The sequence below is a fragment of the Leucoraja erinacea genome, chromosome 20, assembly GCF_028641065.1.
Source record: "Leucoraja erinacea ecotype New England chromosome 20, Leri_hhj_1, whole genome shotgun sequence".
Lineage (NCBI taxonomy): Eukaryota > Metazoa > Chordata > Chondrichthyes > Rajiformes > Rajidae > Leucoraja > Leucoraja erinaceus.
In genome coordinates, this window is record NC_073396.1 from 23,202,889 (window position 1) to 23,217,764 (window position 14,876).

The 14,876-nt window shown below is 43.5% G+C and overlaps 1 protein-coding gene across 8 annotated transcripts in view; it reads left to right on the forward strand.

The window, feature by feature from the left end:
* tsc2 (TSC complex subunit 2) overlaps nucleotides 1–14,876 on the forward strand; it is a 92,443-nt gene that overhangs the window by 15,424 nt on the left and 62,143 nt on the right. For all 8 annotated transcript variants that reach the window (XM_055651658.1, XM_055651659.1, XM_055651660.1 and 5 more), the window contains 9 exons: nucleotides 2,244–2,369; nucleotides 3,616–3,689; nucleotides 4,651–4,777; nucleotides 8,815–8,958; nucleotides 11,233–11,370; nucleotides 12,069–12,172; nucleotides 12,360–12,441; nucleotides 13,528–13,683; nucleotides 14,595–14,714. In XM_055651658.1, the coding sequence (XP_055507633.1) occupies nucleotides 2,244–2,369; nucleotides 3,616–3,689; nucleotides 4,651–4,777; nucleotides 8,815–8,958; nucleotides 11,233–11,370; nucleotides 12,069–12,172; nucleotides 12,360–12,441; nucleotides 13,528–13,683; nucleotides 14,595–14,714 (1,071 nt within the window). The remainder of the gene's footprint in view (nucleotides 1–2,243; nucleotides 2,370–3,615; nucleotides 3,690–4,650; nucleotides 4,778–8,814; nucleotides 8,959–11,232; nucleotides 11,371–12,068; nucleotides 12,173–12,359; nucleotides 12,442–13,527; nucleotides 13,684–14,594; nucleotides 14,715–14,876) is intronic.

A 14,876-nucleotide genomic window follows, 5' to 3' on the forward strand; every position in this document is an offset into this window, starting at 1 on the left:
GCGTCACAACTCGGGGCTGGAACGGCGCTCAGGCGAGGGCGGCCCGGCGCGGGGCTGAGGCGGTGCCCCGATGGCTGAGACGGCCCGGCGTGGGGCTGAAACAGTGCTCCGGTGAGGGCGGCCCAGCGCGGGGCTGAGACGACGCTCCGGTGGCTGAGGCGGCCCGGCGCGGGGCTTAGACGGTGCTCCGGTTGCTGAGGTGGCGTTCTGGCGGCGGCGACCTGAATCCGGGGCTCGGCCGCGGGCCAGTGGACGACATCGTCGGGAGCTCGCAGGTCACAGGCTGGTGCCTGTTTTCTGGAGCTCCCGCAGCAACAGCTGCGTCCGCTGGACTGGAGGGCTGCAGCTTCGACCACCCTGGGCCGCGGAGCTTGAACCGGCCCGTTAGCGGAGCTCGGTGAGCCGCGAGACTGACTCACCATCGCCCGGTGGGGTATCACCTCAGCACAGAGGGAGAAGAGGAGGGAAGAGACAGCAACCCTAAGATTTTTGCCTCCATCACAGTGAGGAGGTGCCTGGTGAACTCACTGTGGTGGATGTTAATTTGTGTTTATTGTGTGTTTTGTTGTTTATTATTATATGTATGGCTGCAGGCAACGACATTTCGTTCAGACCGAAAGGTCTGAATGACAAATAAAGGATCTAAGTCTAAGTCTAAATATTTTTTTAAATAGCCAAAGTATCCAAATAACAAACTGATCCCATTCATACAAGAATTCACGAAATAACATGATTTTAAAATCTCATTTTGTCATGAATTTCTATGCCAAATCAAAGGAGTTGAATGTTTAATTCCCATAAATTTTACTCGGTTGGTTTATAACACTGCAGCAGGCAAGGGCCATTTTGCACTGACATGTGTTCAAAATCCACAAATATCCACTCTCAAGATAATTAAAATCATTATTTTTGCACAATCATGTCATAAGAACATCTAAATTATCTATCTTTTTTGTCATTGTCTATCCATGATCAAGATTTTCATACTAAATATCTGACTAAAATTATGTACTGTGGAAGTTTATAGTCAGATATTTTGTATGAACATTTGCTTATTTGTTAATCCTGATGTATTTCACGATCTATTTATTCATTACAATGTGAAGCTTTTTACTGTATCTCGGTACAAGCGGCAATAATAAACTACACTATACCGATAGCAATGTTTAAGAGGCATTTAGACACGGACACGGACAATGTGTAAGAGGCATTTAGACATGGCATTTAGACATGGACAGGCAGGGAATGGAGGAATAAAGACCATGTTTAGGCAGATGTGTTTAGTTTAAATTGGCATCACAGTCAGCACTGGCATTGTGGGCCGAAGGGCCTGTTCCTTTGGCATGTTATTTTACGATTCATTGGTCAATCAGCTATTAGAAGTATTGCAATGGTCTCAACTGACAACATTTCTTTCATGAAGCTTGACTGAAAAGACATAAATGGTAGACACAAAATGCTGGCGTAACTCAACGGGACAGGCAGCATCTCTGGAGAGAAGGAATTGGTGATGTTTTGGGTCGAGACCCTTCTTCAGACTGATGTCAAGGGAATGGGCAGGACAGAGATAGAATATGGTCGGTGACAGTAAGACTGAAAATAAATATATGCAGTTTGAGGATGGGAATTTCCAATCCAATCAGTGCAGTCAGGATATATTCGCTTTTAAATAGACCAAAACAAATTCTCAAGGTGTGCAGTGTGTAAAGAGGGATGCAGCGCCCAAGGAAGGAGATGGCTGGAGGCCCCACAACAGCCTGGGACTTGCCTGGAACAGGTGCCGCTCATAAGAACCGGAGCATGAACTTTGAAAATGGTGCCAAAACATGGCGCCTCTTACATGAGGATTATTTCGAGGATCGAGGATCGGGGGTATGGCAATACTCTACTGGACTGCTTGTATGAAAAATAATCTTCCTGTGACAGCAATGTGACAATAAATGCATCATTGAACCATTGAAAGGCTTGAATTGTTTTGGCTGAGGGCATGATATGGATGTATTAGGATTTATAAGTTAAGTAAATGATTCTTCAGTGAGCCCACTTATCCGTGCAAGAAATGGTTTGAACTTTGCTTCCTTCTGTTCTCAATTGATGGCGAATGTGGTAACTGAAATTAATTGTTTGGATAATCACTGTTGCTTCAAAGTCATGTGGTTCTTGCCATGCTTTTTGTTTAGACTGGTGTTCTGGTCTGAAGTGAAAATTTAGTAATTGTTTTAACATCTCTTCGATTCTCGCAGGTCTCCTTGCAAGTCCTCGATGCAGTTGTCTGCTACAACTCTTTGCCTTCTGAGTCTCTCCCGGGATTTATTATTACACTCTGTCGTACAGTTAATGTCAAGGAATTCTGTGAATCTTGTTGGAAGGTAAGATTTGTAACAACCAAAATGCGTAAGTATAAAGAAAAGACAAATGGCTGGAGGAACATGGCAGATCAGGCAGCGTTTTTAGAGGTGCAGCATGGAAACTGGTCTTTCAGCCCACTGAGTCTATGATCAGTGATCACCCTGTACACCAATTTTATCCTACATCTTAGGGACAATTTACAAAAGTCAATTAACCTACAAACCTGCACGTCCTTAACCTGTTCACTGCCAAGCTTTTTTAAAAACTATACTCGACCCAAAACATCTCCCATTCATTCTATCCAGAGATGCTGCCTGTCCCGCTGAGTTACTCCAGCATTTTGTGTCTATCTTCGGTATAATCCAGCATTCTTACACGTCTTCAGATCCCACAGACGACAATTTGTGTCGGGAAACATCTTCGGACTGACTGATGATATTTTGGGTCAGAACCGTTCTGCAGGCTCAGTCTGGAGAAGGTTCCCAACACAAAACATCGATTATCCATCTCCCTCGACATACGCTGCCTGACTGCTGAGTTCCTCCAGCACTGACATTTTAAAATGCTTTGTTGTACAAAAATGCAGGAACTGAATGTTGGTGTTTAGAAATTTGACACCAAATTGAAGTAATAGCGAAATCGGCTGAAAAGACTTAGTAATGATCGCCACTCTGAATTATCAAGAGTTAAAAGCATAAGGAATTTAAGAACCTTTTTGGTTTCACCACTATTCCCTGCTTATGGATGGCAACACAACTGATTTTCTATTCTCACGTGGATGCCTTTCCATTAAAGAATAGCTATTATGCTTTACCATTCTTGCCACCAGGTGATCTGTCATAGTTTTTGTTATGATGAGCCAATGAAACTAAAATATGTTTAGAACATATAACAGTACAGAGGATAGACACAAAATGCTGAGTAACTCAGCGGGTAAGGCAGCATCTCTGGAGAAGATGGATAGGTGACGTTTCTGGTCGAGACCCTTCTTCACATTGAGCCTGAAACATTACCTACCATTTTCTCCAGCGATGCGGCCAAATGAGCCAACTTGATGAGCCGAATGGCCTAAGTCAGCTCCTATTACTTATGAATTGTCAACCTTGCTTGAAGGCCATGTCACTATAAATAATTGAAGGAAAAAATGGGTAAATGCAATCCTCAACTGACTGATAATTGATGAATTCACTGTTGTCACCTCGGTGTTTCAATGCAAGGACTATTGCTATGACAAATTAAGGGTGTAACAGGATGTTCTTTTTCCAGCTAATGCGCAAAGTCTTGGGAACTCACCTGGGACACAGTGCAATTTATACAATGTGTCGTATAATGGAGGACAGGTATGAACATATTTTCACTCTCTACCTTTTATTTAAAAGCATTGAATAATAAATGAAACATACAGATAACCCTCGTTATTATGGACCGGGGTGGGGGATGTTGTCCGTTATTGCCGATTGTCTGCTATAACCAAGTAAGGGATTCACTGCAACTACCTGGTGGTGAAACACCTCCATGAAACAAGGAGTTGTTTTCAAATCCACAAAGTTCTTTTTAACAGCAGGTAATGTATTTTTGTTACTGCAAGTTAAAAATACTAAAGGCTGTTTGTTGCATTGGCTAATAGAGCACAGTTTAATAGGGTTAGCATAGTGGGGCAGCGGTAGAGTTGCTCCTTTACAGCGCCAGAGACCCGGTTCGATCCTGAGCATGGGTGCTGTCTGTATGGAGTTTGAAGGGTCTCGACCCGAATCATCACCCGTTCCTTCTCGCAAGAGATGCTGCCTGTCCTGCTCAGTTAGTCCAGCAGTTCATGTCAATCTTCGGTGTAAACCAGCATCTGCATTCTTCCGACATATTGTACGTTCTCCCTGTGACCACGTGGGTCTTCTCCAGGTGCTCCGGTTTCCTCCCATGCTCCAAAAATGTGCAGGTTTGTAGATTAATTAGCTTTGGTAAAATTGTAAGTTGGTCCTAGTGTGTAGGATAGTTTTAGTGTATGGGGTGATAGTTGGTCAGCGCGGACTGGGTGGGCCAAAGGGTCTGCTTTTGCGTTGTATCTCTAATGTATCTCTAAAGTATCATCGTAAAGGTGCAGATTAAAGCAACTGCTTGTCAAAGTCTGTGGCCTCCTACAGTGTAACTAGCAGCCCGCGTCCTTAAAGAGACTGATCTATAATCAAAATCCGTTATAAATAGGTCCGTAATAACGAGGGTAGACTATTTTAAATATTTGCATAGTATCTACTGCAATCTTTCTTCAGACGATGATTTGATTTAACTTTGTTGTTTTGATGTTAGAATGCACATGGATGATGCTGCTTTGCTGAGAGGTGCCGTATTCTTTGTTGGAATGGCTCTCTGGGGTGCACATCGTCTCGCTACCCTGAAGAGTACCCCAACATCTGTTTTGCCTTCTTTTTACAAGGTAAGACAAGGTAACCTTTCCAGACCAAAGCAACTTCTGGGTCCAAATCTGGAGTTTGTGTTCGCAGCTTTGTTTTGGTGGAGTTACTATAACAATATTTAAAGGATATTTGGATAGGTACAAATTCGCTGGAAAGGTTGAGAGGGGTTTGGGCCAAACGCGCGGGCAGGTGGGATTCGTGTCGATGGGGCATCTCGGTTGGCACGGGCAATTTCGGCTGAAGGGCCTGTTTTGATGCTCTCTGACTGACTCTATCACTAACTCTATCACTAACTCTCTGACTCTATCACTAACTCTATCATTAACTTTCTGACTATTTTATGTGCAATCACCGCTTTTGAAGTTTATGCAATGACCATTCCATGAAGGGGAGATTGGACATGCTCAGTATGTTCAGATTAGCTTCCTGCATTAAGAGTTTAAAGATCATTGGGTTTTAAACCATTCTGACAGGTATGTGAAGGGGGAAATCAATATAGAGCTGTATAATCAGATTAGTTTCCTGTATTAAGATTACAAAGACCATTGGGAATAAGACCAATTTCAATATACATGTTTAAAAAAAAATAAATGTTGAAATATTCAGCTGGTCAGATAACATCTGTGGATAGAAATAGAATTAACATTTCAGATTGATTATCTTTCATCAGAAGTGATAACATTTGAGCAAAGGACAATTTTTAAAAGTGAATGAAGAAGAGAATGAGAAGTAGGACAGAAGTTTTTCTATCTCCTTGCCACCTTTCACAGGCAGTTCTAATGGTGTTAATGAACATTTGATTTTTTTTTATTGTGCCAATGTGACTGAAGGAGACAATTTTGGGCAATGTTCACTGCGTATGAAACGTTCAGTAACGTGCTGGCAATATTCAGTCATTCAACTGATGGCCCATAATTTTTTTTACACTATTCAGTAAGTGAAAATACTTGAAACTAAACAAAACACAAAGTGCTGGAGCAACTCAGTGAGTCAGGCATGAAATGTGGAGGGAATGGACAGACACCATTTTAGATCGGGAACCTTCCTCGGACTTTCCTCGATCCGAATCATTATCAGCCCTTTCCCCCCACAGAATCTGCCTGACTCGCTGAGATCCTCCAACACTTTGTTTTGCTGAAGATTCCAGCATCTGCAGTTACTCGTGTCCTCATAACATCAAATGAAATTAGATGAATGATTCAGTCACATGCAATATAATAACTAAGTTAATATTTAGAATATGTAGAAACTGTTCATATTTAACACATTTACAATTGATATTGGACATATGCAAACCGCACAATTGGACACAAAATAATTTGATTTTTATTCCAGTAAACCCTCACAATATCGGGCCAAGGGGGGAAGGATGGTGTCTGTTATTGCCGATTGTCCGCTACAGGTGCACAACCTTTTATCCGAAAGCCTTGGGACCAGCCACTTTTCGTAATTCAGAATTTGTCGGTCTTCGGAATGGAAATTTTTTAGCGTAGATTTTAATGGCTGGCTCAGTGGTAGAGTGTTCGACTCATATCCGCAAGGTTGCGAGTTTGCGCCTTGATCCCGGCAGTTACTCGGTCGCAAGTTTGAGTCTTCAATGTCGTTTTTTCTTGCAGAATAAATGTTTGTATGAAATGCAGTGTAGGAGAGGTGTACTGACTGTGTGGGCAGAACTTTGGAAGTGATTGCCCACCAGTCTAAAAAGCCGCTGTGTCTCCCTGTCCCTGGGATAGCAGGGGGCGATCAAACAGCACAATACCCCCCTCCCCCTCCAACTCCAGAGGAATCCGCTCCCCGATGGGCCGCTACGGCGACAAGTGGCAGTTTGCCCACAGCCCGAGCTGCGCCACACCAAGAACACCTTGCACACCATCAGCTTCTGCCCCTACGTGTTCCTCTGGAGTTGGAGCGAGGCTGGGCTGGAGTTGCTGCTGGCTGTGGGTCTCTGGGATCTCCTTGCTTGCAGTGGGCCTGGGGGTCGCTGTCCCGTTGGTCCTGACGTCTCCGGCCACCCCCCTGGACTGGAGCTGAGACTGGGAACTGTACCGCCCTTGCCCCCTCCCTCTGCAACTGCAAACAACCACACTCTCCTGCAAGGGCGGTACAGTTCCCGGAGGATAGCAGGTGGCCGGAGACGTCAGGACCAACAGGAACCCGCTCCCCGATGGGCCCCTACGACGCCCCGAGCTGCGCCCCGTCATCCGCAACCCAGGTTCCTCTGTAGTTGGAGCGGGGCTGGGCTGCTGTTGGCTGTGGGTCTCTGGGTTCTCCGTGCTTGCGGTGGGCCTGGTTGTCGACGTCCAATTGGTCCTGACGTCTCCGGTGACTGCACTGGCCTGCTGCCATCGCCAACGTGAAGACAGTACAAAGCCCCCGCGCCGGTGCAATGAGCGGGGAGCTGGAGAGGGGAGGGATGGGGTCACACACATGGCCGGGGAGCAGAGGGGTGTAGGTGGGTTGAAACTGAAGGGAGCGACAACCTGCTGCTGCCTGCACGCTGAGTTAAAAAGTTCCCACGCAAGACTCACGATACACTGTATCGTGTCTACCGTGGGAACTTTTTAACTCAGCGGGCAGGTAGCAGCATATTGTCAATTATTAACCCTCCCGCGCAATATACCCTCACCTTCTCTTTTATGGATGGGGATTTAGTTCCCCTTTCTTCGAGGACCGATCCGCTGTCACCTCTGCGGGCCGCCCTCGGTGAATGTCCTGTCTCCCTGTCCCTGGAATAGTAGGGGCGATCAAACAGCACAATACCCCCCTCCCCCTCCAACTCCAGAGGAATCCGCTCCCCGATGGGCCGCTATGGCGACAAGTGGCAGTTCGCCCATAGCCCGACTGCGCGACCCCAAGAACAAGACGTACCCCTTGCACACCATCAGCTTCTGCCCATACGGGGAGCGTGTTCCTCTGGAGTTGGAACGGGGCTGGGCTGGAGTTGCTGATCTGGGATCTCCGTGCTTGCAGTGGGCCTGGGGGTCGGTATTCCGTTGGTCCTGACGTCTCCGGTGACTGGCACTGTGCAGCTAGCATCGCAACGTGAAGACAGTACAAAGCCCCCGCGCCGGTGCAATGAGCGGGGAGCTGGAGAGGGGAGGGAATGGGTCACACACATGGCCGGGAAGCAGAGGGGTGCAGGTGGGGTGAAACTGAAGGGAGCGACAAACTACTGCTGCCTGCACGCTGAGTTAAAAAGTTCCCACGCAAGACTCACGATACACTGTGTATCGTGGGTCTACCGTGGGAACTTTTTAACTCAGCTGGCAGGTAGCAGCATATTGTCAATTATTAACCGTCCCGCGCAATATACCCTCACCTTCTCTTTTATGAATGGGGATTTAGTTCCCCTTTCTTCGAGGACCGACCGGAGGTTCCGCTGTCACCTCTGCGGGCCGCCCTCGGTGAACGTTTTCAAGGACCTTTCTTCAAGGACCGAAAACATTTCGCTATTCGGAGGTTTTCGTTATTTGGATCTTCGGATAAAAGGTTGTGCACCTGTATAACCAAATGAGGGAGGTAAAGTTTAACCCAAGGCTGGGAGGGAAGAAATGTGGCGTTGGGAGGGTTTCAACCAGCGGGAATTCACAGGGCCAGGAACCGCACAGCCCCTGGCCCCACACATGGTGCGCCGGGGATGGGCCCTGTACTGACGCCGCCTTCGTGCTGCTCGCTCACGCCACTCACGCGATCGGAAGCTCCCGCCACCTGGCACCAGCTCATTGTGTAACTGGTGAAAGGTGAGGGGCAACGCAAGCCTCAGTTCACTATCAGCTACATAGAAGTCCTTTATTATGAGGGTTTACTGTACCATACTCACTTATTCTGGCACAATGTTAATTTAAACCTTTAGATCTAGCAGTCAGTAACTCATTCAATGTTAGCAATGGTGTTGTTTCATCTCTGAACTTGGGGCTACAATAGATGCTGCCAGTTAATGCTCGGGTAACTATCCTGGGTACATGCTAACTGAGAGACTATTAACTGACCATTTACAAGTAGATTCAATGCGGTATATATAATTTCAAGATACTATGCAACTGGTCCTTGCTTCCAGGCTATGACGAGTGCCAATGCTGTGGTATCCTATGAAATTGTTCTTTCCATCACTCGACTGATCAAAAAATATGGAAAAGAACTGCAGGTGGTTACTTGGGAACAGCTTATGGATATCATTGAGCGATTGCTTCAGCAAATTGAGGTAAGTTTGAAGTCTGCTTGTTTAAATCTTGGTGTTTATCTTTTAGACAGGGCATCCAGGTCCTTATTCTATAATCCTAAGTGTGCCTGTTATTCCACTAAACACAAACACAATTCTGTGAAAAGGACTACGTTTTACATCAGGCAGCCAAGATAATAGAAACATTGGTGCAGAGTAGGCCATTTGGCCCTTTGAGCCAGCACCACCATCCAATATGATCATGGCTGATCATCTAAAATCAGTACCCCGTTCCTGCCTTTTCCCCATATCCCTTGATTCCTTTAGCCTTAAGAGCTAGAGCTAACTCTCTCTTGAAATGTTCATTATTAGCTGCCATCTCTGCAGTGTGTAATTTTTTCCTGGTCATTTATCCTGATTTTTCTAATCAATAAATCAGGAATAAATAAGAAGCCTATAATTGTAACACATGCATCCCCAAAGGACAAAGTAGATTTGAAATTCCAATATTCAGTGATTACATTTTGTTTGATTTCAATTTTGAATTGACAAGGAACCTTTCAGCTCAATAGACCTATACCAGCTTCTCTGAAAGCGTATTCCTGTTAGTCCATTGTTCTTTCCCCATAGCCCTGCACTTTTATTTTAGTTTAATTTGGAGATACAGTATGGAAACAGGCCCTTTGGCCCACCATGCACATGCCCACCAACGATCGCCCCTACATAGTTCTACCCTACACACTAGGGATAATTTACAGAAGCCAATTAACCTGCCTGTCCTTGGAATGTGGGTGGAGACTAGAGCACTCAGAGAAAACCCACATGGTCACAGGGCGAATGCACAAACTCCGCACAGACAGCACCCGTAGCCAGGATCGAACCTGGGTCCCTGGTGCTGTAAGGCAGCAACTCTACCACTACGCCACTGTGCAGCAGTAGTTATTTCCTATTCCAGGTAAATATTCATTTCCCCAAATAGGTGAATTGTGTTGATGTATTGCAGATCAATTCTTTTTGTTGATACATACATGTTGGAATCCATACAACCTCCACTGTTTATAAGCTTTATAATGGAATTTCCTTTGATTTGGCATAGCGATCAAGCATTTATGTCTGTTTAGTAACCCAGAGGCCCAAGCTAATAATCCTCTGACAGCAGGCGTGTAATCTTCCTTAGTTTTTAGAATGTGAATTCAATTTAAAAAATTTAATATTTGACCTGTGAAGCCGTTTGTTTTTTAAGCAAATGAGTTGTTCTCCTGAGATCTAATATCTTAAAGTAAACACATCAATTTTCTTTGATTGATTTGGTGATTGCTGTTAATTGCAATAGCAATTTCCTCTACTTTGGCATTGAATCCGGCTTCCAGTTGGAAAAAGTATGCATTGGCTGTGACTCATTGAAAAGTGCTCTCTCTTCTAATTGAAAAGCTCCAGGTTTGAATCCCACTCTAGAGACCTGAGCACAGAATCTGGGTCAAAGCTCCACCATCAAAAGTGGAATGAAGCACTTTAAACAGACAGGGAATTATTCCTGACATTCTGGTCAATATTTATCCCTCCTTCGATGTTATTTAAACAGGGCAGCATAGTGAAGCAGCTGGTAGAGTTACTGCTTCACAGTGCCAGAGATCTGGGTTTGATCCTGACCGCTGTTGCTGTCTCTGTGAATTTTACGCATTCTCCCTGTGACCACGTGGATTTCCTCCGGGTGTTCCCGTTTCCTCCCGCATCCCAAAGGCCTCTTTAAATTGCCCCTAATGTGCAAGGAGTGCATGCAAAAGTGGGATAACGTAGAACAAGTTGGAATGGATGATCGATGGTCAGCGTGGATTCGGTGGGCCGAAGGGCCTGCTTCCCCTCTGTATCTCTAAAACTGAAACCAAACGTATCATTATCTGCGTGTTTTATAACATGGATCATAGAACAGTACAGGAACAGGCCCTTAGGCTCATAATGTCTATGCTAAATGGGACCAGCTTTGATTAGATATCTTGGTCAACATAGACGAGTTGGGCCGAAGGGCCTATTTCCATGCTGGATGACTCTTATGACGATATAAACTAGTCTCATCTGTCTGCACATGATGCATTTATGATGTTTTTAATCAAATTTGTTCTGTGCGTGTTGGCTTTTCTACAAAAGTATTCTTTGACTGGGAAATCCTGAAAATGTGTATAAATGTAAATCTCCCTGCTTTAAAAAAACCTTGTTATGATGATATGTTGGAATTAATTCAAATAACATGCCTGTGTAACATGCATTTTAATGTTGGTTAGACATCCCCCTAATTATTTTTATGGTCCCAATTTTTAGACACTGGGTAGTAATGAGCTGTCAGTTATTGTACATGAGCTGCTAACCACAATAGAAGAGTTGTATGAACTGAACGACTATCACGGTCCTCACGAACGATTATTTGCACTGATTGAAAAATGTTCCAATAAAAGGCCGGTAAGATTCCAAAATTGCTGCCGTCATCTTTATTTGTGAAATAGTTCTTGAAACGTCTGATATTGAGCTGAATTGTATTGCTGCTGCTTGAATTGTAGTACTTGCTATAGCTGCTTAATGGTGCACATTTGATGTCAAATACAGTGCCCTCCATAATGTTTGGGACAAAGACCCATCATTTATTTATTTGCCTCAATACTCCACAATTTGAGAGTTGTAATAGAAAAATCACAAATGGTTAAAGTGCACATTGTCAGATTTTATTTAAGGGTATTTTTGTACATTTTAGTTTCGCCATGTAGAAATTACAGCAGTAATTTATAGATCCCTCACCTGGCAGCTTGTTCCATATACCCACCTCCCTTTGTGTTAAAAAAATTGCCTCGCTGGCTCCTATTATTAAATTTCTCCCCCCCCCCCCCTCCCCCCCTCATCTTATACCTATAGTCTTTTCTTTGACTGGATAGCATGCAACAAAGGCTAATTCTTTGTATGTATACATACTTGGCTAATAAAATTTATTCAGTTCAATTCCTGATTCAATTTCGCTGTACCTCTGTACACATGACAATAATAAACTAAACTAAACTAATTGGCACGAGAAAAAGTAATGCAGTCCATTCTGTGATTTAAAAGAAATGCTGGTACAAAACTCGTTAACCATTTCACACATTGTATTTTGTCTTAACTGTTTGAAGGAGATCTCCGTCCTTACACTAGTGTCGTACCGGGCTCAGTCTATTCACCCAGCCAAGCACTGCTGGATTCAGAATCTGCAGAAACTAATGGATAAGTTCTTCAAGTAAGAGTCCGTATTCATTTACTCTGCTTCTCCCGCATTTTTATTGTCCCGTGATTTTTGTGGGTCTGGTAATTTTTTTCTTTCTTTTTCACTCTCTCATCCCCACCGCCCCTGATCATAGCTGGGAAAATGTAAATTCTGTAGATACTTTAGCATTCCCAGTGACTTCCATCCTTTTTCCTTCCAGGAATGAAAATCGAAGCACCATTCGCAAGAAAGCTCTGGACGTCTTGTTGTTTGTTTTGAGCATTAATCGACAATTATATGAAGTGAGTGAAAAATCTGAAGGGTAGGTTTCAAGCAAAATATCAAAGTACTGGGGTGATTCAACGGGTTACGCAGCATCTCTGGAGAACATGGATCAGGCTTAGAATCATGGAAAAGGCTCAGTATGAAGTCTGAAGAAGAGTCTAAACCCGAAACGTCCCCTATCTATGTTCTCCAGAGATGCTGCCTGACCTGCTGAGTAACACCACCACTTTGTGTTTTTTGCTCATGGTTCCAGTATCTGCAATTCCTTGTCAAAGGTTGGGTAGCCAGGTTTTGCGTGGCAAAAGTTTAACGATAGGCTGTGGACCTATGATAGGGTGTAGGTTTGGCTTTGGCAATTTTGTTTTCGGGAATATCTGTTACTATCTGTGATTTCATTGGAGTGCTTGGCCTCTTTCATGTGAGTTAAGAGTTTAAATTATGTGTGCTCTCCATCTATTCCCAATGCTGGGAGCCTTGGAGCAGATTGATAATTCTTTGAGCAGGTTATCTCCTGGTGATCACTGTTCAATTTTTACATTGATGTGTATGTATTGCATTGATTAGCCAGAATGATTAAATTTGAGATATGAATTTTGTATACATAGTTGACTTTTGTTTCTTCCAAAATACATAATTAAAGATGTGTCCCACCCCAGTCAGCATAATCAAAGATAGACACAAAATGCTGGACCTGTCCCACCCTGGTCATTTATTTTTCTCCCTGCTCCTGACAGGCAGAAGGTACAGAAGCTTGAAAGTGTGCACCACTAGACTCGGGAACCGCTTCTTCCCCTCAGTTATCAGCCTTCTAAACAGTCCTTCCATAAGCTAAGGTGTAGTCGGATTCACCCCTACCCCATTGAGGACATTGGACTTTGCCTAAGAAATGAATGCGCTACAATGCTGAACTATATCCTGCACTCTGTATCTTCCCCTATGTTCTATCCATTGTACTTGAGTTTGAACTGATTGGATCAATGTATGGCATATCTTTTCTGCTTGGATAGCATATAATAAACCCAAACATTCCTCCATAAAGTGTCAAAAGATTGTCGCTGGTGGTTATTTCTGATAATTTAATGCAAGTGTTGTACATTTCACAGGAGGAGCTAATTGAAGCAGTGGTGATCCCTCAACTTGGGCATGTTGCAGAGGATAAGGATCACATGGTACGGAGATTGGCTGCACAGCTGCTCGTAGACCTGGCAGTGGACTGCCACACGCCTCAGTTTAACAGTCTCTTGGACATCATAGAAAAGGTATTAGTTCTGAAAGATAGCATTTTTTAAATTTAATTTTAAATTTTATCTTGGCATCATATTTGGCACAGACATTGTGGGCTGAAGGGCCTGTCCCTGTGCTGCACTGTTCTATTTTCTATTTATTAATATAATTTGGTTTGTGTCCAAAAGCAGGGAATAGCCCTGACAAATTTGATGTTGTTTCTAAAAGTGCAAAATCATGTACCGAAGTGGTTGCACAGTGCAAACACGTCGCACAGTATATGACTTCCACTTCATCTCTTGTCTATTCCATGTGAATCTGTTTGTTAGAAACTGTAGTTATGTGATTTTTGAATAGAAGCAAAATCTCATGATATAGCTGTTAAAATATTGCAGGTTGGTTTCATAAAATGGTAAAGAGTTGTGTTTAAAATATAGCCATACCAATTATAAACAATACAAATTCTTAGCTCATAATAGCAATACAAATTAACTCATGTTAAGATTACAAGAGGTTCACTATTGTTAAGATTTCATGAGACAATTATATTGCATAGCAATTTGATAATTTACACTGAAATACATCTATTTCACCAATGCATAGTTTGTAACTAGGTATCTCTAACCTAAAATATTGAATATATAATTATGTATGGCTACAACATGCATGCATGTTTAGTTTAGAGATACAGCATGGAAATGGCCTCTGACGGTTACTGAGTCCAAGTTAACTGGCGATAACCCATTCATACTAGTTCTATGTTATCCCACTTTCAAATCCACTCCCTACACACTTGGGGCAATTTACTGGGAACCAATTACACTTACAAACCCTCATGTCTTTGGGACGGGATAAAACAGGAGCACCTGGAGGAAACCCTTGTTATAACAAGGAGAAAACACCTAAAATTAACAAAATATATTAATAACATTAATTTGTTTTTAAGGTTATCAATCGACCACTCATTGATCCATCTGTTGTAGAAGCAGTGGAAAGCAACTTTCTATATGATTCACCTCTGGAGGACGTGAAGACAGCAGTCTTGGGTCTTCTGGAAATTCTGCAGGTTGATCATATGCTTAATTTCATGTGAGCTTGTTTTTGTGAATGTTGAGCTTGAAAACCTTGCTACCTTTAATGACCATAGAAACATAGAAATTAGGTGCAGGAGTAGGCCATTCGGCCCTTCGGGCCTGCACCGCCATTCAATATGATCATGGCTGATCAT